This window comes from Ambystoma mexicanum, chromosome 2q (assembly GCF_040938575.1).
Source record: "Ambystoma mexicanum isolate Mex_15411 chromosome 2q, UKY_AmexF1_1, whole genome shotgun sequence".
Classification (NCBI taxonomy): Eukaryota; Metazoa; Chordata; class Amphibia; order Caudata; family Ambystomatidae; genus Ambystoma; species Ambystoma mexicanum.
In genome coordinates, this window is record NC_090924.1 from 465,609,468 (window position 1) to 465,630,904 (window position 21,437).

Below are 21,437 nucleotides of genomic sequence, written 5' to 3' on the forward strand. Positions count from 1 at the left end.
TCTCCCTTAAGTCCCCACTTGTTGTTGATACATTGTTTTGCATGTACACCTTTGTAAAGTACACAGGAACCTTGAGGTGCTACAAAAATGTAGCACGTTAAAGCATGTGGTGTGATGGGGCTGCCTCTTGCAGTACCTTATTGTAAACAAAGCTAGAATGGTTGAATGAAGGCAAATCTGTGAGCCAAGAACCTGGAATCTGGAAATCTTCTCACCCTGTTTAATCCTTGTAGCAACCTATGCTTACTTTATCGAGTAATGCATTGTTGTACATTTGTATGGCTGGGGCAACAAGTAAGCCTATGGATAAAGGCAATAAAACTGGAAGGTTTAGAGACCAAGGTCCAGCCCTTCTATTTTGATGGGTTGGTGGGGTTCCACCATCAACTTACAAACTGGATGCACCAATCAAGATTGTAGAGAGAAAGCAAGCTTGGCAAAAGGACCCGGCTTGTGCATACATGTTTTCCCAATTATTATAATTCAATGTGCTAGATAAAAATATAGTGCCTGCAGACCAGCAACTAAGATCATATTTATGGAAAACGTCAATCGGCTATTTTTACTTGAGTGTATTTCATTAATTCAACACCTTACCTGATGGTCGTGCCTCTATGATGTAGCCCATGGTTGGTTTGGCTCCGGAGTGTCCCTCGGCCCACTGGAGAGTAAGCCCAGAGCTAGATTTTGTAACAGAAACTTCCCGAGGTGAGCCAGGAGACCCTGAAAGAGAAAACCTAGTCATAATGTAGCTCCGCACAATACTACCATGGTCAAATATCAAATGAACTGTTTTCATACGTTTATTCCAGGCTTGTCCAACCTTTTTGAATGTTGGGCCGAAGCATTCACTTTTTGTCACCCGGAGGGCCGGTGAGCCAAAAGTGAACACCCTCACCCAAAGCAGTATATTCAAAAGCGATGGTGTGTGACCTTTCACACAACAGCATCAAAGGCATAACCATGCAGTCCCAAAGATAGCTTTTGGTGTCGGGGGCAGTGATGAAAGGTTAGTTTCTTGTGATTTCTTCCAGTGTGTATGGGTTGATAGTTCTCGGAAATAGTGGGGGCGACCGAGCGTAGCGAGGGAGCTATAACAATATAGGGAGGGTTTGGGGGGGTCTCCCCCCCCCCCCCAAGATTATTTTTTTTCCAAATATGGGGCTGAAATTGTGCATTTTACAGCAGGAAAAGTGACCAAAAAGCCATACGTTTACAATCAGTTCTAAAGGGGAACATGTACATTCCATGTCACTAACAGCAGACAAGAACATTGTAGAACACAACATTTTAATGATCAATGTGTCAACAGTGTAAAACAGCACTGTCACTGATGTAACACATTGACATGCTGGTTGTGCCCAAAATATGCCTCTGTAGCAACATGTCTGTGCTCGCTGTTACCAATTTAGGCCAACATTGTCCTCTACAAGGCATGATTGATGCTGCCTGAGCATGTGCAGTGTGCCCAATACATATGCCAGCTTATCTCTGTAATACACATTCATTACTTTCGTGGTAATGAAAGAAGCAAAATCCAATTCCAGGGGGCACCTGAGGCAGTAAAAGTCCTCTGCCACGGTCCGGTTTATTGGTCGGACCCAACATTGCAGAAATCAATTAATTAATCGTGTCCACGGACCCGACAAACATTGAATAAATAAATCGGGCAGGGGAGCCGACTTATGAATTTCCCGGGTGGTGCCCAAATATAGAAAGTGATATAACCAGCACTTATATGACCGCATTTGCACGTAGTCGCCAACTTGGTGCTAGGGGGATGGGGGGGTGCAGAACAGTGGAAACATTGGCTAGCATGTATTGCATATACTAAAGGCAAGTAAGAAGGAGGTTTAAGCCTTCCAGTTGCATCCCAGTAGGCCAATACTGCCCCTACTCCACCCCTCTATAATCATCCAGGTTGTAGTAGCCCTCAAAAGGCAGAGCAACACAACTAGGATAGGAGAACGAAATGCCATCCCATCCTGTGAGTGTGTCAAACCTCAGAGCAAAGGCTGTGCGTGTGCCTTGGAGCACAATCTCACTAATTTGGTGCAATTCGCGCAAGTGGGTGCATGGGAATGCCATGCGTGTGTGTGGGCTGCATACCCCGGATCACTTGCTCACTTCTTCACTGTGAAACTCTGTCCAAGGCAGTACTGTCCCAATGGTGAGAAGTGTCATATTTTCACATTAACTATGCTTAAGCACTTTGGGTTATTGAATAGTGCTGCCACATTCGGAGTAATTCCATCCCTTTAAATATATTAGCTCTTGTATAACCACAACAGTGTTGATTTATTCTGATGATAATGAAGATGATGTTAGACTTGCTCAATAGTTCTGGTTCTGTATCATTAAATGTATTTCAGATCTTCGGAGTCTCGGGAGGATAGCTCAGGAGCAACACAGGTTTGATCCCGCTGGGTACATTATACCTCTACATCTGTGCACCCCTCTTACCAAGAGGGGTGCACAGAGGGGTGCACAGATGTACAAATACACCCAACCCACAACGATTTTTAGAAATTGAGGGACAGACTTGCTTTGCATCTGTGCCTCCATTTCTAAAAATCGTTTTGGGTTGGGTGTACCTCTACATCCGTGCACCCCTCTGGCCAAGAGGGGTGCACAGATGTACAAATACACCCAACCCAAAACGATTTTTTAGAAATTGGGGGACAGACTTGCTTTGCATCTGTGCCTCCATTTCTAAAAATCGTTTTGGGTTGGGTGTACCTCTACATCCGTGCACCCCTCTGGCCAAGAGGGGTGCACAGATGTACAAATACACCCAACCCAAAACGATTTTTTAGAAATTGGGGGACAGACTTGCTTTGCATCTGTGCCTCCATTTCTAAAAATCGTTTTGGGTTGGGTTACTTCTACATCTGTGCACCCCTCTTGCCAAGCGGGGTGCACAGATGTACAAATACATCCAACCCAAAACGATTTTTAGAAATTGAGGGACAGACTTGCTTTGTATCTGTGCCTCCATTTCTAAAAATTGCTTTGGGTTGGGTTACTTCTACATCTGTGCACCCCCCTGGCCAATCGGGGTGCACAGATGCACAAATACATCCAACCGAAAACGATTTTTAGAAATTGAGGGACAGACTTGCTTTGCATCTGTGACTCCATTTCTAAAAATCGTTTTGGGTTGGGTGTACCTCTACATCCGTGCACACAGATATAGAAGTATACCCAACCCAAAACGATTTTTAGAAATTGAGGGACAGATGTAAAACAAGAGCATCTTGCTTTGCATCCGTCCCACAATTTTTAAACATTGTTTTTTACCCGGCTTTTACCCGGGCCGCCAGAGAGAGACACAGTATGGATGGAACAAAGGACCATCCATACTGCGTCTCTTCTCTCCGGCCTGGGGGGCCGAGCACCCGCATACTCTGGGCCCCTGAAACTGGGCTGTGGCCTGTAACTGCCTCTGGTGCTGGGGGCACCAGAGGCAGTTACAGACCACGGCCCGGTTTATTTATTTGTTCAATGTTTGTCGGGTCCGTGGACCCGATTAATTTATTTATGCAGAAATAAATAAATTAATCGGGTCCACGGACCCGACAAACATTGAACAAATAAATAAATAAACCGGGCCGTGACAGAGGCAGTAATAGTCCTCCGCCACGGCCTGGTTTATTTATTTATTTGTTCAAGGTTTGCCGGGTCCGTGGACCCGATTAATATATTTATTTCTGCAATGTTGGGTCCGCCCAACATTGCAGAAATAAATAAATTAATCGGGTCCACGGACCCGACAAACATTGAATAAATAAATAAATAAACTGGGCCGTGGCCTGTTACTGCCTCTGGTGCCCCCCCCCCTCTTTTAGGGGGCACCAGAGGCAGTAACAGTCCTCCACCACGCCCGGTGTATTTCTTTATTTGTTCAATGTTGTCTGTACAGCCTCGCGGGCCACATGAAATGGCTTGGAGGGCCGCATTGTGGCCCGCGGGCCGTATGTTGGACAACCTTGGTTTATTCCAATTCTAATGTATCTAAATAGTGCCAGTAGTAATCTCCATTCTCCAAGGGTTCCACCTTGTGTAAGGGCACCTCGAAGGGGTGACCAAGGGGGGCCACGGCCACCCTTATAAAAGCACGGGCCCCCCCAAACGGCCCATTCATTTATGTATGTTTGTTTTGATGTGCCACCCTAAGACTTCAAGTGTGGCCACCCCTATGAAAAATATCTGGGGGCGCCACAGAACATATTGAATAGGAAAACCTTGTGTATCCCTGCATTTAATTCTGGGTTAAGGAAAATAAATGAGGGAGAGAGATCGTCTTGGTCGGGGATTGTGTATGCAATATTAAAAAAAAATTAAAAATGTAAAGTGTTGAACTCCATGTGTGAACTATGTTTGATATAATCCTGCATTTGTAACACAGGGGTTTATAGATTTTCATACTCCTCAGTCTAAGGATAGTTCTGGTGGTTAGTTTCCTCATACGTTTGTAATTTCATTACAAGGCCACAGCCGGAAAGCGTAAGATTAATGTTATGATTTCCTGCGAGCCCCAGCAACCTTTTTTCAGGCTTCTTCAATACTTAACAGTTTCCCTGTGTCTAGTGACCCTTGCAGGTTTTACGGTTTAGCCGTTAGCCGCACTGGATTTTGCTCAGGAGGAGTTGGGAGGGGTTCTTTTCCAGTCTCTCTTGCAGCCTTGTGGGTTCCCCGTTTTCTGTGGTCCTGACCCGCCCAGGCACTTTAACTGTACTCTTACGTTTAAGTCTGACAGGAGTTGGTGTAAGCAATGGCGGCCCATTCATTACCTCAGAGAGTAGCTGTACACCTGCCGTGCTTTGAACACAGTGGGCTTCACACTGTGGGTTGTACATGAGACTGCTCCTTTAAGGTTATAGACAGGCAGTGCAGAGTTTCACCTGGCTCCGGGTATTGCTTGTTGCATTCCATTCACACGGGGAGGTACCAAGAGGGGATTGTGTCATGTCTTATTTTACCATACCTATGTGTGAAACGTGTATATGTGGTAGTCTGCAGCTACCGGTAGGTCTCTAATTGGAGTTTATTTGATCACAGACACTTCTGAGCCACACATCGATCACCCAAGAGTGTATAGCAGAGGGGAGTGGGGGCGAGTGCAGGTTGGTTTAGTTTGAGTTGGTTTATACCATTTGTACAGTCATTCACCTGCTATTGAAAGGGGCTGCGGCGTAATCGCTTAATAGGCCTGTATTTAAGATTGATGAAGTATTTCATTCCATGCACAAACAGTCAACCAGTGGTTGCCCTTTCATCAAATGTCATTGAGACAGGGATATATATGTTTTTGATATTTAGGTAAGATGTATGTGGCCTCCATCTAATGACTCTGAAAACAAAGGAGGAATGCATTCAAAGTATCCCTCCACACTGGAGAGGGATCCAATAAACTGTGAGCATTGTTGGATGAAATGCTGAGACAAGTGGCAGGATCGTTGCGTTATTATGGTTTGTAGGCGTCTGTGCTATTTATTTAATTTGTATTCATATAAATGTTGCCCTGACCGAGGGTTGACATAAATACCATGTACACCATAGGATTATTTCCTAGATGAAAGGAGTTTATGCCTAACATAGGCTAAAAATGAGTCTCTATATTGGACTCTTGATACCGTCCTGGAATATTTCACGCATGTGCGCGGTAAATTGTGTGAGCAATTTCTTCTCAATCTCAAGTATTCGTACACACGGTTATTTTTGTTGTCAAGTTCGTGTGTGAAATATCTTACACATGCCTCGTTAAAAAAAAAAACTCAAATAATATATATAAGAAGATGTCGATAAGACACAATTCAGTCGAGACTATTTGCATATGGTCAGGTCAATCTCAAAGTACGAGGACGAGCTCAGCCATACTCTGCACCCATGTCGAGAGAGAGGTTAATTTCAGTGTGAACATGTTTCCTCTGTGTAACCCCACAACATGATTGTGGCTGAAGTCTCAGATCCAAGCAGATGTAAAGGAGCAGCTTATGAGCGGGAATTTTAAATCGGTTACCCACAAGAAGTGGCTTGGTCAGGGAGATAACTAAGCCACATAACGTTGTTTTTATTGATCGCTCAGATCTGACATGTGGCTCTTGTGAAAGTTGCAATGAGGGCTGAATAAAATAACTCACTGGTGTAGTCCATCAGTTGTCTGGGGTGGATCTAATTGACACAGCTTTTTTGCATTGGATTGGGAGAACCCTAAGTCAGTCTTGGGAGACTGAATGCTAGTGTCTTGATGAGATACTGAAGTGACCCAGAGGACCTAGCACCATGCCAGGCTTAGGGGAGCGCACGGCAGGGTGTTAGAGTTGTGTGCACAGTTTTATTTAAATGACATATGGCACTATGTTTTGCCATGGAGGTGTAGATGGGATGCATCTGGTCAGGTGGAATATCTTGGCCCCACAGGAAAGGCTGGGTGGTGACTTGTGGAAACATCCCTTTGTACAATAGTGTTGACTGAAGCCATGCATCCTCACAGCTAGTGCAGGTAAAGCAGCTTAGATTGGTGAAGCCGCTGTGTGTTGTGGCCCACTTGTGAGTCAGGTGCGTTTGTGAGCTGTGCAACCTGCCACATCTAGGCGCTCACCTCGGCAGAGTAAAGAATTGAGAGAGGCTCACGAGTTGCCTTGATGGTAAGATTTGGGTGCTGTCCTAGGGTTACCGTTGCTTAGCCTTTGTCCTCGCTGCTGCGCTCTTGTATGCCCGCTCTGTTTTGTCTCAGTGTGGCGAGGCTAGAGAGGTGTTGACTAAATTAGTGCTAAACTCACAGGATAGCTAACTTCCGCAAGCGGGGCGGCAAGTGGAGTCTGCTGGGGTCCTTGTAGTGTTTGCAACATCTCGCTCCATCCTTGATACATTTTATTATCCCACTTGTATAAAGTAGAGGGACCGGGAGGAGGAGAAGAGGCATTGGCGTCCCATTTAGCTGGTAGGAGTGGCCTGTTCTTTGGAAGTAAGCCTGCAATTTGACTACTTTGCGCCTCTGGCCGAATGTACGTTCTGCGAAGTAAAGCTGGGGAAGGTGGGGGTACAGGTTCCCCCATAGTGTCTCCGGCAGCTCAGCCCCCACCATTGCTGCCAGTGACTCATCTCTCGACTTCATCAGCAACCTCAGCTCCAGTGGCTGCTGGTGGGTCTGACTGTCACCCGCACAGTCATATGACTACTCCGTTGATTTGTGACTGTGCCTGTTCCTGCATTGTCCAAGGAGCAGTCTGTGCCTTCAATGGTACTGCCTGGAGGCGGAAGATGCCCTTATAGTAAGAAGGTGTTGCAATGGCTTAGTACTATTAAGCAGTATTTCCCCACCATTAACGAACCAGGAGTCTCATTCAATCAATGTTTTACAGAGCCACTGGGGCCGGTGGCCTCAGCTAACAGCGCAAGAGATATTAACGCAAGCTTTGAGGATGATGAAATGTTGGCTGGATGGGAAGTATCCCCGTTGAAAGAGGTGGTTAAAGGGTCAAAGTCTGTGGTACAGGGGCTGCCTTTCATTTATTATACCGCACTCCCAGGATGTTCACGGATAGTACTGCGCCCTCCTCAATTGATTTTTCTGGTCTGCACTTATTGCCTCCACGATTTACCAGGGGTTAACGTGAGCCTGGGTCCAGTGTCTCTCTCTGCCTTGAATCTGGTATCCTCAGTGGACATAATTGACAACATTAAGGATGAAGTCAGGCAGCATGCAGCCATTTTAAATTATATCTGTTTGCGATTAGATAAATGTAATCCATGTGAACTTAATGCCAATACAAATTCTCTGCAGAATGAAGTAGTAGCGCAACCTCAAGTTATCCAGAGTTCAGTTACAGAGCCACTTTCTTTATTGATTGAGGAGGCCAATAGCAAGAAAACATCCCCCATGAAGCGTATGGAAAAATTGGAAGGTGAACAGACAATGGGCCGTACCTATCAAAAGTGTAAGAAACTGAAGATTGAGAAAAAAACACAAAAATGAAGGTGGGCCATAATTAATAGGAGAGCATCTAGAAAATGTCTACGCTCCTTACACCTCCCTGAAGATGTGCGTGATACTGTGAGTAGCAAACCATTGAAGTAAAGGAAAATTACAGACTGGGCAGGAACTAAACCTGCTAGGCAAATAATGAGTTTTGCCTGGATTCAAACATCACAGCTCATGGCTTCGGAATTGGCAGAAAGGTTGTCACAGGCTTTATCAAGTGGCAATGAGAATGTGGACCAGAGTAGGGTTAGCATGAAGGAGATGGGGAGGCAAGTGAGATGTCTTGGAGGGGGTGAAGGGGATGTTATTTATTGCCTACCTTCGCCCTCCAGGTTTTTGGATAAAGGCATTTAGAGTGACTTGTTCAGGACAATGGAGGTGGGGCAGGGGAACAACGAATCCCGGAGTGTTTGGCCTAAAATTACAGATGGTAATCGGGTGAAAAATGGGGCCTGGGCTTCTGCATATGCTCATTAAGGAATCCCCACTATTAGCTATTCTTCGAGAATTATCATTGAATTTGTATTGCCGGATCGTCAAAGACCTGCGTTAAATACGTAGAATATTTGGATTTAGGTTATTAGTTTGTGCTCGTTTTATTCGTGGGTGAACTGCCCATAGTGTAATTGCTCGCCGCCCCCCCCTATTTTGACCTTTCATTGTTTATATTTTTGTCCCCCGCTGCAAATGGTAAGGAAGCAGGGGACACCCCGCACCTCGAAACCAATACCAAATATATTCAGAATGTTTGTATTCGAACAAAACGGTGACACCCAATTTGATAAAAACCTCCATACAGGCAATTTCTTTCGATCAAATTGGGTGTTATGGAATATTTTAGATGTATCCTTCAATATACCAACACTGAGGTTGATAACCTCTACTGATATAGAGCAAGTAGATTCATTTGACGAGTGTATGCTGTATTTAATTGCCTTAAGTATCCCCTCTAGAGTTAACTGAGATCTAATCTTATCTGAGGTAGTGAATTTTAGAGTGATGGGGTTTGACCTAAGGATGGAATTAGAATGGGAATTGCAGCAAATAAATAAGTGTTAGCAATTTGTATACCCACTCAACCCAAGATCTGTACGCAAGGTACACCTTTATTAATGTGGAAGAACATGAACGCAAGGTTTTTAATTATAGCAAACAGCTGAAGGGGGATGAGAAGGTTGGGTTTGGTTGGCAGCAGCTTTGAATAAGAATATCTATCAGTTGAGAGGGATCTTCTCAGCGCCTTTAATCAAGTTGAAATCTTGGAGTTCCTCTCCTGGAATAGCAGAGGGAATGGTCAGTTGTTATGTAATCAGGACTTGGGTGATTTTTTTTAAGACAGTTTGAAATAGTTATTTTACAAGAAGCCTGGCTTACCTCTGCTATTTCTTGGGATGTCTATGGCATTAGTCAGTAATTGGCCTCCCAGGGTTTACTTGGTCGTTCATCAGGGGGCCTTGTGACTGCAGTAAGAAATTCATTGGTTTGGAGTATTAAAGAGGTTCATTCACACAGATTCAGGTTGTTGATGAACTGGTCGTTGATAAATGAAGGGCGTAGTGAGCGTAATCAATAATCTCCATTGACAGTGTTTGAATCAAGTATCTTCGATTTTGGAGGAGTGGTGTTTGAAAGTTTTGGGAGGGTTTTTACTTCTGATAGGGGACTTTAATTCCAAGTTAGATAAGGGTGGTGATATGGATAGAATGGGAGATTAGTTATTACTCCAGGCTGCTGCTTCTAACGATGCGAGGAAGGAGTGATTACAGTTTATTGGAAAATGAGTCTGGTGTGTCTGAATGGTAATGTGGCCGAGGATTTAGAGTCCTGTGACACTTGGTCTAATGGAACCGCATTCTCCAAAATTGATTATGCTCTGGATAATAAGGATTGTTCCTATTATGTGAATGATTTAGCATAGACAAGATGGACTTAAGTGATCATAGCATGCTGAGGGCCCAGTTCCATCTGGCGGTCGGAGCAGGTCCTTCTTGTCGGTCCATCAATTTGGCGGGTAACCACATTAGGTGGTTCAATCACACCTCCTCAAAGTATAATGATGTAATTGGCAAGGTGCTTATGGGCCTGGAGGAGAAGATTGGTAAGGAGTTAACCTTGCCTTTAAACTTCACATTTTTGAAGGATGTGATCTATGCTATTAATAAGGACAAGAAACCAGTTAAACAAACCCATATGCATACATTTCATATAGAGGTGCAAACAGAAAAAAAAAGCTTTGAGGCGGGATCTAAGAGTAATCAAAAAGCTTCAAGTGGGTCAGAATAAAAAGGTAAACCAAACAAGCCTATAAACATTGGCTGAAACAGCATGAACATCAATTGCTACAGAATGATGCAAAGGCCATGCTAAACATTTTGCTAAACCAGCGGGGTGGGCAATTCTGGTCACTGATCCACAATTTGGAATGTCAACAGGCGGACCTGCAGACTAATCCGATTGCAGAAGAGGTATGTGTTACACACTTTTTGAAGTTGTATGGGAAAAACCGGAGTGAAGAGAGTTTCGAGGATAAGGTGGGGCAATCAAAATGGGCTTTGAGTTTTGACCGGGACAACGTCCTGTGGGTGCTTAAGAAGGCAAGTAAATCCAATGCTATGGGTCCCAATAGCCTGTCGAATGTAATCATAAAACATGAGTCAGAATCATGGGCAGCCGTCCTCTATTCCCTTTTTGTAAATATTATCAACAGTGGGAAATGTCCATCTTCCTGCTGCTTGTCTTATGTAGGCTCTATTTTCAAAAAGGGTAACAGAAGATCCCTTGAATTAGAGGCCCAATACACTTTTAGATGTAGACAATAACATCTTTGTATCCTTGATTCTCAGAGAAATTGAAAATCGGGCCTTGCAAACAGGTCATATCAATATGTTCCAAAAAGGTGTTAGAAAAAGTATGTGAACAAATGTTACTGCTCTAATTTTGACCTTATTCCAATGTAAGGTGAGTAGATCAAATGCAACATCTTTCTGTGTTTTGTATACTTCTCGTTGGCTTTTGATGTGGTCAATAGGGGTAAGGGTAAGTTGCTGGCTAAATTGGAAAAGTGGGGCCTTCCGGGGACTTACTTAGCATTTTGATACACACGCACCAGTTTGAGAGTTAGACTCCAACACGAGAGGAATATGTCCAAAGAAATTCACACCTAAAGGGGCCTCTGCCAAGGCTGTATCCTGGCACTGTGCCTCTTTATAATTTTCATCTTGGACATCGGGGATGGTTTGGAGAATTTTTCGCTGGTGTTGCCCATATTGGGGAGAACAGTGTCTATAGTGGCTCGCCAACGTGGACGAAGTTAATGGATTTCACACAATTGGACATACAGACACTCTTGACGGGGCTAGAGCTGTATGGTAACGCCAATGACCTCAATATTAATAAAAGGAATATGAAAATCTTGAGGTTAAGTCGCTAAAAAAACTATAAAGTTTACTTGCCAGTTTCTCGATTTTCTATTGAACCAGTAGTTAAATGTGTCAAAGGCGATCCCGAAAATGATACATGGGATTGAAACTATACTGTGATTTGATTAGGATGAGGTTGAAATCATGGACGCTCCCTTGTGGAGCGAAGTGCTCTGAATGCCCCAATGTGTGCCAAGAGGAGCTATCGGATTGGAATTAGGCTTGATTTTGTTGAAAGCAAGACCAACATGGAGTGCCCTCGTTTTAAAAGAAATTATAGATCCTCTTAAAGATTCCTTATTTGTGGATTTAAGTATTCTCCATGATTGTAAGTATGGTAAATTGTTGAGTTCCTGGGGCAGGAAATGTGAGTATCTCTTCTTGCCTCCCTACTGAAAAAGCTTCCCCAATATGAATTGGCATCAGGACATCTTGCAATTGAGGAGGAATCTAACTTTAATGTGAGGGATAAGGAGTCTTATCACACAGCGAAATGTAGATTTGATCAACTTTCAGAATCCATGGAATCTCTTAGGCACATTGTAGGCCAATGTACTATACTGAGGAATGTGAGGCACTTATTCTTTGAAAACATTTTGAGAGAGTTGAGATTGTATGATGAAGAAGCACTCTGGCATGGGATTTTTCTTCCCCAATGATTCTGGCCACATTGAGATTTGTAAGGTATCTGGGCCTGCTCAAGGGCTCCCATTAGCTGAGTGCTGTGAGGTAAGGAGAGTAATGAACTTTTATGGAGTGTGGAAGAGCTATGCACAAAGATATGAATTGGAATGTACGACTTTGTGCAGCAGGCCGAAGTTTTAATGTGTTTATGATTTTAGTATTGCTGATTCAGAGGCCAAATCTTAATGAAATGTAATATACTTTCTGATCTATCAAGGTATATTTTTATATGGGTTGTTAACAAAAAATATGTGTCACTTATATGTATTGTAAAAGGCTTGTTTTTAACCAGAATACAATAACAAAAATGAAAAAAGATTGGTTTGCCCTCATGGGCAGTGACCTCTTTCAAGTGGTCAGGTGTCGCTTACTTTGCCCCTCTCCTGCATGCCAGCAGGTTACAGGATTCAGTCGAGGATCCTGATAGTACAGGCGTTCCTTTAGATAGACCCTTGCACCAGTTTGAGTGAAATTAATCCCAACACTTTCCGGGGCAGTTATCACTCTTGAGTTTTAGTTGACGCTGTCCAGTAGAGGATTATAGGTGTTCATCGCAACTCGCTACATTGTGTTACCTTGCGTTTGACTCGTGTCAGGAAGCGGCATACCCGTCACTGGTTCTAGGCTATCCTTACCTTCTAGTGGCCCTGCGGTGATGTTGGCCTGCAACTCCGGCCCGTAGCTGATGGTCCTTGCCTGCACTCTGAAACCGTATGTCACGCCTTTGGTAAGATCTCGGACCTTCAGCCAGCGCTGGAAGTTGCCTTTGATGTCCACTGTCACAACCTTGCTCACCCCTGGGCCATCCATGCATGCGACAAGGAAGAAAGAAATAGACACAGATGAGATTCTCGCAAAGGAACAGCTGGTGAAACAGGAAATGATCTTGCCGTTGGGTGAGAAAGCATCATTCTTACAATTAGCAAAGAAACTGAGCAGTGATAATAGCCAATTTTCAGCACAGATCCGTCCAATTAGAGTTTAAGCATAATAAGTGGGGACTGAGGAGGAAAAATCGTACAACACAACTGGGAAATCAACCAGAGATTAATGACGCGCGGAAGAATAAGGATGTTGGCATAGAGGAATAGGATGCTGTTGGCCTCTTATTGTAAAGGATCCGTCTAGACCTTGGCGCTGCTCTACTTTATTACGCCGTCAATAGCTGCTTGCAAGGAAATTCAAGCTCACAGGGCATACTGTAGATCAACTGTCTACGGCACCGGTGCAAAATCAATGTAAACCTAAAGGCTCGCGGAGCACATTCCGGCTGCGTAAACACATTCTTGGATGTATCCTCCCCAGGGTGTACTGTAATTGAATGATAATAAATGTGGGACACGTTGTTCCGTGATGTTCAGCCATAAAATGGAAGCAAAGTGCTGTGTAAGTACAGCATCCTTACAAGCAGCATTAAAGCGTGTGCACTAAGTGCTGCCCCGACCCCCACACACCAGGATAGCGCACAGCGTCAACTTGTGCGATCCATGTACATCCACTAATGTTTTTCCTGCCAGATATATTTGAAAGGCTAACCTATCCTTTTCAGCGATGCCAAAATAGCAAGCAATTGTAATTTTTTTGTAACATATCTTTATTGAGCTAAAATAATACACCAAGAACAAAACCATAGAACATCAACAATATTGCCTTATGCCCCTTGCTATCGACAATCTTAAGTTCTACACATATAAGAGACAATATTATGGGCCTCATTACGGGTTCTGCAGTGTGGTAAAGAAGTGGTGGTAATTCCGTTACTGCCACTTTAACTTCACCACAGAATTCTGAGTTTGGAAGTTGTTGTTATTGTTGTTATTGTTATTTTGCATTTATATAGCGCCTTATATACCATTGGTATGGTCTGAAGGCGCTGGTAGGTTGAACGCCCTTGGGAACCGAAGTTCATATCAGTAGAGAGAGTAGAGAGAGTCAAAAAGGTGCGTGTGAGCACCAGGTATGTGTACAGCTCGTGCAGTATCAATGTAATAGCTGCTTTCTAGCGGTAGGTGTGGTGGTTGAGAGGTCAGGAGTATGTGTTCGTTCTGGCAGGATTAATCCAGATCGGATGTGGCTGCGTTAGGCCTGAGGAGAACGCCTCGCTGGGGGGTGTGTAACCAGCAGTGATTATTTAGAATGATGTGGAGAGAGCGGCGAATGTTGATATGAGAACAGTTATACCGAATGGTGTCATAGTATCTCTGTGTTCTAGTTGAGTGGTGATGTAAGGAGAGAGTAAGCATGTTGGTGAGATATGATGGGTTTCATGCCCTTTCAGAGACTTCTAATTCACAGGGAGGCTATTGGGGACACTTCTAAAATCAGCTTCATAGAGAGGCTATTGGGCACATTTCTAAAATCAACTTTCAGGGAGAGGCTATTGGGCACATTTCTAAATTTAACTTTTCACAGAGAGGCTATTGGGCACACTTCTATATTCTACTTTCATAGAGAGGCTATTGGGCACACTTCTAAATTCAACTTTCCACAGAGAAGCTATTGGGTACACTTCTAAATGCAACTTTCTAAATGTACTTCTAAATTCAACTTTTCACAGAGATGCTATTGGGCACACTTCTATATTCTACTTTTCACAGAGAGGCTTTTGGGCACACTTCTAAATTCAACTTTTCACAGAGAGGCTATTGGGCACACTTCTAAATTCAACTTTCCACAGAGAGGCTATTGGGCACACTTCTAAATTCAACTTTTCACAGAGAGGCTATTGGGCACACTTCTAAATTCAACTTTTCACAGAGAGGCTATTGGGCACACTTCTAAATTCAACTTTTCACAGAGATGCTATTGGGCACACTTCTATATTCTACTTTCCACAGAGAAGCTATTGGGTACACATCTATATTCTACTTTCCACAGAGAAGCTATTGGGTACACATCTAAATGCAACTTTCTAAATGTACTTCTAAATTCAACTTTTCACAGAGATGCTATTGGGCACACTTCTATATTCTACTTTTCACAGAGAGGTTATTGGGCACACTTCTAAATTCAACTTTTCACAGAGAGGCTATTGGGCACACTTCTAAATTCAACTTTTCACAGAGAGGCTATTGGGCACACTTCTAAATTCAACTTTCCACAGAGAAGCTATTGGGTACACTTCTAAATGCAACTTTCTAAATGTACTTCTAAATTCAACTTTTCACAGAGATGCTATTGGGCACACTTCTATATTCTACTTTTCACAGAGAGGTTATTGGGCACACTACTAAATTCAACTTTCACAGAGAGGCTATTGGGCACACTTCTAAATTCAACTTTTCACAGAGAGGCTATTGGGCACACTTCTAAATTCAACTTTCCACAGAGAAGCTATTGGGTACACTTCTAAATGCAACTTTCTAAATGTACTTCTAAATTCAACTTTTCACAGAGATGCTATTGGGCACACTTCTATATTCTACTTTTCACAGAGAGGCTATTGGGCACACTTAACTTTTCACAGAGAGGCTATTGGGCACACTTCTAAATTCAACTTTCCACAGAGAGGCTATTGGGCACACTTCTAAATTCAACTTTTCACAGAGAGGCTATTGGGCACACTTCTAAATTCAACTTTTCACAGAGAGGCTATTGGGCACACTTCTATATTCTACTTTCCACAGAGAAGCTATTGGGTACACATCTATATTCTACTTTCCACAGAGAAGCTATTGGGTACACATCTAAATGCAACTTTCTAAATGTACTCCTAAAAATTCAACTTTTCATAGAGAGGCTATTGAGCACAATTCTAAATGCAACATTTCACAGCTATTGGGTACACATCTAAATGCAACTTTCTAAATGTATATCTAAATTCTATTTTTCACAGAGAGGCTATTAGGGATGTCATCTAAGTGCGGCATATGCTAACAATCACATTACTGCCTAGAAGTGGCGCAGTCTAATCAGTGTGGTTCTCTAGGGCAATGGTGCTGGTTAACATTAGACTGCAGGCTATTGAAAGGTAAGTGAGAGTGGCAGGAGCTTTCTGGAGTAGAGTAATTGCTCTACCCCCCACCCAAGCCAGCACTTACAGTTTTGTCGATGTCTGGTGGCTTCCTTGGCTTCCCCTGCGGACACCTGCTGACACTTCCTGGAGCCGCCCTTGGCCTTGGGGCCCTTAGCCGCTGGGGCTGCCGGGCAGAGGGCTGCCCTGGGCGGACCAGTGATGAAGGGCTCACGGCCCAATCAGAGCGGCGGTGGGCGGGTTGGGAGGCGGGAGGGGAGCGGGAAGCAGGAAGAGGGTGCGGGGTGGGAGAGGGACGCTCGGAGGGCCTGGGGGCCCAGTTGGCGCCCGGAAATCGGCGGCATGCCCGGATGGGCCTCCTTACCTCGCGTCGGTTGCCTGCAATGAATGCAGGGGCCGGTGCGAGGAGGGTTGCTAGACCCTTTCAGCTGGGCTCACGGCCCAATCAGAGCGGCGGTGGGCGGGTTGGGAGGCGGGCGGGAAGCAGGAAGAGGGACGCTCGGAGGGCCTGGGGGCCCAGTTGGGGCCCGGAAATCGGCGGCATGCCCGGATGGGCCTCCTTACCTCGCGTCGGCTGCCTGCAATGAATGCCAATGTCAGGAAGGACCATGCCCACACAGCTGAAAAGTCAAGCCTTGAAGGCCAAACAAGACAGGCAGGATTCTTGATTTAGAGCCAACCCAGCAACAAGGCTACTGGCACATAGTACGTGTGGAACAAGTTACTTACCTGTAACTGTTCTCCAGCATGGGTCTGGCATGGATTCACATGCTCATGAACACTCCCCGTGTGGAGTATTCACCGCCAGTAAAATGCTGGAGTTGAATCATCCACTTTACCTCCAGAAATTGGCAGATTTACCACGCAGTATTACCACTCACGGTAAATCTGCCAAAAATTCCTGTGGAGTCCTGTCGACTAATGCCAAAGGAACGAATGGTGGTAAAGGTAAATAAATTGGGCAGCTATTCGCCAGATTTACTGCCAAACTCTTAATGAGGCCCAGAAATTCCTGACCGTAATCTGGGTACTCTGTCACCAACTCCTAGAATAGGGGCCTTCAACCTCTGGCTCCCCAGAGGTTTTTTGATTGCGACCCGTACCATTGACGTTTCTGGCTGGGAAGGATGGGAGCAGTAGTACAAAACATCAGGCGAACCCAAGGTTGAAAACGCCTGAATGATTCATGTTTTTGGCCTCTGCACCCCAGGTTCCCATATGGAAGCGACGATGGGGTCTGCTGGAAGAAACACACCTTGTGGAAATGAAAGGAAAGGCAGGCAGGCAGAACTCTGCTTTGGGAACTAGAAGCAGACGCAGCCTCCCATTAAAGACACATATGCCCCTTTTAGCATGGAGACTGGCAAACAGTAAAGCACCGCGTAATAATCCTTTTATATCAAAAAATCTGAATGAATGTAAATTAAATGAAATTAGTTCAAATCAAATGTAGAAGCATGCATCTTAAAAGGCCATCAAAGTGCATGTTAATATTGATGGGAAAACACAGACAAACGCGCACAGTGACCTTTAAAAGGGCAGTCGCACAGACTTCAATTGGATGATGGTTTTTCAAATGGATTGAGGGCCTACTAAAACAGGCCCTGCTCAGTTTTAAATGCCAGATGAGATTCTTTTCATGAGCTGAACAGCTCCTGTCTTTTTAAGTTGTATTCTTGCATACTCACTTATCATCCTCTTTTCGCGATACTAATAGTTCGTCGTCACAAAATGGTGGCGAAAAGGCGAATAGCGTAGCACGGAATCTTGAAAGAAATAGCAGCCTGGACGCATGCATTGCAACACCAGTGTCCCAGTCCTTTTCCACGAATGTCTTTTGGGGGAACTCGGACCATGGACTAGGGTATTAAGTCCCTCAACAGACATCAATCTGTTCCACAGCAGAATGTGCTGGACAAATACTAAGCCCTCTTTTCCTTGTTTAGCATATTCAATTGGTGGCCATGATTGTCATGGTTCTTAGACGACATAGTGGGAAGTGGGGAGGGTGTGTGGATGTGTGGTGAGGAGAGGAGGACGTTTGGGGCAGACCCCCCCAATCCCCCAGACAAGTCATCATCTCAGGTAATCAGAGTGTGGTGAGCTGTTGGTGGCTGAAGCAGGAAAGAAGTGTTGAGGAAGAGGTAAGCTGGAAGGGGGTTTGAGCACAAACTGCAAAAAAAGGGGAAGCAGAGGGGAGCGGCACACTTGTGTGGAGGGGTGCAGAGGGGTGAAAGGGACTTTGGGGGGTGCTGGGGGCTGGCAAGGAAAAGGAGCACAGGCATAAGAAGGGCCCTTTGTCGAGTGGACCTGCACAGGACACAACTTTCTCATGAGATGATCTGCATCGAGGACGTATGCGAGAAGCGGGGGATGCAGTCATGTGATGAAGCCGTAAGGCAAGGGCACTGGGTTGGAAGGCAGCCTTGGAGGCGCAGAGGCAGAAGTGTGTGGGGGGACGAAGGAGGAACATGGAAAATGTTCAGAAAACAAAATTCGAAAAAGTCTTATCACCACTAGACCAAAGGGAAGTGCTTTGTACTGGAAATGCTAATTATTTCCCATGTGGAGGTCAGATCGGTGTGTGCATATATACGCATCTTGCAGATCTAGACCACACATCCAATCCCCTTCCACCAGGCCTGAGAGGATATGACTCGGCGTTACCATCTTGAATCTTTCGTTCGGGAGATGAACGTTGAAGCTCAAGAGGTCAAGAATGGTTCATCAACCTGCTTTGTCCTTTTTTCAGAAGGGCAAAGAAACGGGAAAAATAGCATTGCACTGGCCTCTCCAGATAGATCTCCTCTGTTGCATCCAGTTTTTTCCTTTACTTTTTGAAATCCCTCCATCAAATTTTATGAAGATTGCTGGGGGAAGTGAGGGGATGTAGGGAGAGGGAAGGGACCAGGAAGTTGGCAGCTAAAGCACACCACCGAGAGAGTGCTAAGGTCTGAGGCGATTGCCTTCCATGATGTTAAATGGAGGCTTATTTTCCCCCTTCCGGTGTTGTATGCTGCTGGGACGTCTGCACGTCAAACCTTTGGTTCGTCATATTGTGCAGAGCCTGTACCTAGGAAGGGTTTTCCTGTCCTACCTCTCTTCTTAGGCGGTACACCACTAGCTCGTGTCCTGCAGTCTCTGCTCTGGTTTCTTGCAAGGAAATCTTGGAAGCCGCTGCTCGACTGCTGCATCCTCTGCTGAGAAGAGTATGTGCTTGTTCTTGACACCGGTCTAGGGATGGCAGAAAAACTCTTCGCAGTTATTGAATTCACTTTTTTCCTTTGTCAACTCATCATCCGTTGATGGATGAAAAAGGTTGATCCCATCAAATGGTAGCACTCATACCTTTCTCTGCATTTCTTGCAACAATTGTGTGCTCTTGTGCCAGGCACCCCTCCTGAGTCCCACCCCCAGGCACATCTCCCACGCAGCCGTGTCAACGTGTCCCGCAGCTGCCTCCATTCATAGGCTACCATTTGTCCATCCTTCAGACCTGCTAGGAATTGGTCTTTCCCGTTCCCAGACAGATCCTCTGCAAACTCCTACATTTCATTCCAAAATCTATCATTACATACCGCCAGTATTGGATCTGCGCTTGCTTGTCGTAAATGCAAGAAGCTATTCAAGTAGACCGTTTGCCTATCGCATCAATGGCTTTCTCTTCCTTTCGTGTGGGTGTGAGCGAGGCTGATGATGTGGATGATGGCGTCTTTACTTGTGCCAGTGCTGCACAAACGACATGGTTTGTCGTTGGAGACAGTGACTCACTGGGCACCTGACGGGATACCCGTCTCTCCTTAGGTGCTCTCTTGCTTGTAGGATCTCTGATATCCCCCCCAACCTCATCAGTGTTTTCACTGGTAGGGGGGTGCCTCTTACCGCACCTTGGGCTAGGCTCTTTGTCCCTCCCGTGATCCGCGAATGTGAAGGCTGTATGACCCCTTCTGTGTGGGTGATGCCCTTGAAGAGTAGGAGTTAAGTTTAATTTCTGCATATCATTATTTCTTTGCATAACACCAACATCCTCCTTTAATGTCTTGCTCCCGTCTCAAAGTGTTGAGGTACTTTTATTTCCCTTGGAATTCTGGGTACTGGCCACTTCACCTGCCCTGCCATGTTCTGCCGGGGTATCTTCTTACAGGCTATGCAGAGTTTGGTGTTGGTCTCTCTGTGGAGCTTCACATCTTAACACCATAGCTGTTGACCATGCAACAAGTACGAAAGCAATGCACAGGCGTGCCACCTACTGGAATCCATCCCAGAATATATTTGTACACCTAATCACCTGTATGATTATTTGATTAATACTTGAACCTGGCATTAGACCACAAAATCCTGCACTCATGTAACGCATTAGCTATTTCTTCAACGCTGCCTGTTGTATCGGGGGAGCAAAGTAATTGTAGTGAGCACACATGTTTTAATAGATTCAAGACTGTGTGTGATGTCCAAACTGCGCAATGCCAATTTAGGAAATATTACAAAAGTGAACTCTTCGTGATCAATGTCCATTTCAGCTTTGCCCAGGAGTGTAGTAATGAACAGCCAGCGCTAGACATTGTTCCATCAGCTGACAGGATGTTGACATATTGCTTTTCCACGCTAATCAAGTATTGGCAACCTTGTATATTGCTAGATGTACCCGGCGTACCATACCGCCATCTAGCGCCCTCTCTCTCTGGCAGCGTAGCACTCGCTCTCTCCCTGTTTCACACGGTGGCCCTCATTACGACCCTGGCGGATTTTTTCCGCCATCGGCGGACTTTTCCGCCATGGCGCAAAGTCCCTTTACGCCATGGCGGATGGCGGACTTACCGCCCCATTCCGAGGTCGGCGGGGCGGCAAGTCCCCATTGACCCATTTACCCTTCCCCATTCCCATTTCGGCCCCATAGGGCTCAATGGGAGTGGGGAAGGTGTTAATTACGCCACCGTACACTACGGTGGCGTAATTAACACCGAGGTCCCATAGCGCCATGGATTTTTACGCCCGCAAAAAGCGGGCGGAAAAATGACCATGGCGCTATGGGAACTCGTAGTTGGCGGTAAGGGGTCGGCGCAGCTAACGCTGGCGCAGACCCCTTAGCGCCAGGGTCCTAATGAGGGCCGGTGTCTCTGTCATTGTCTACGTGTGTGAGTGTCGTCTAGTCGATTGCACGTTTGCTAGTGCCATCCCAGTCCCTGCTGAGGGTTGCACGGCCAGAGAAAAAGATTATCTTGAGGGAAAGGGCTGAGATTTTTCACTAAAGCAACTATTTTAAACAAGGACATGGGCTACTAATTGAACACACATTCTAAACTGCCTCTTTTTAAATGTAGATTGTTTATTTCAAATGATAATTTATATGATATACTGAACTCATTATAAGAAT

General features: G+C 45.0%; 1 protein-coding gene across 1 annotated transcript in view; it reads right to left on the reverse strand.

Annotated features, from left to right (window-relative positions):
- SDK1 (sidekick cell adhesion molecule 1) overlaps window positions 1-21,437 on the reverse strand; it is a 2,988,580-nt gene that overhangs the window by 108,486 nt on the left and 2,858,657 nt on the right. The window contains exons 39-40 of the mRNA XM_069647588.1: window positions 12,726-12,887; window positions 598-723 (exon numbers count right to left, since the gene is read on the reverse strand). Of these exons, the coding sequence (XP_069503689.1) occupies window positions 598-723; window positions 12,726-12,887 (288 nt within the window). The remainder of the gene's footprint in view (window positions 1-597; window positions 724-12,725; window positions 12,888-21,437) is intronic.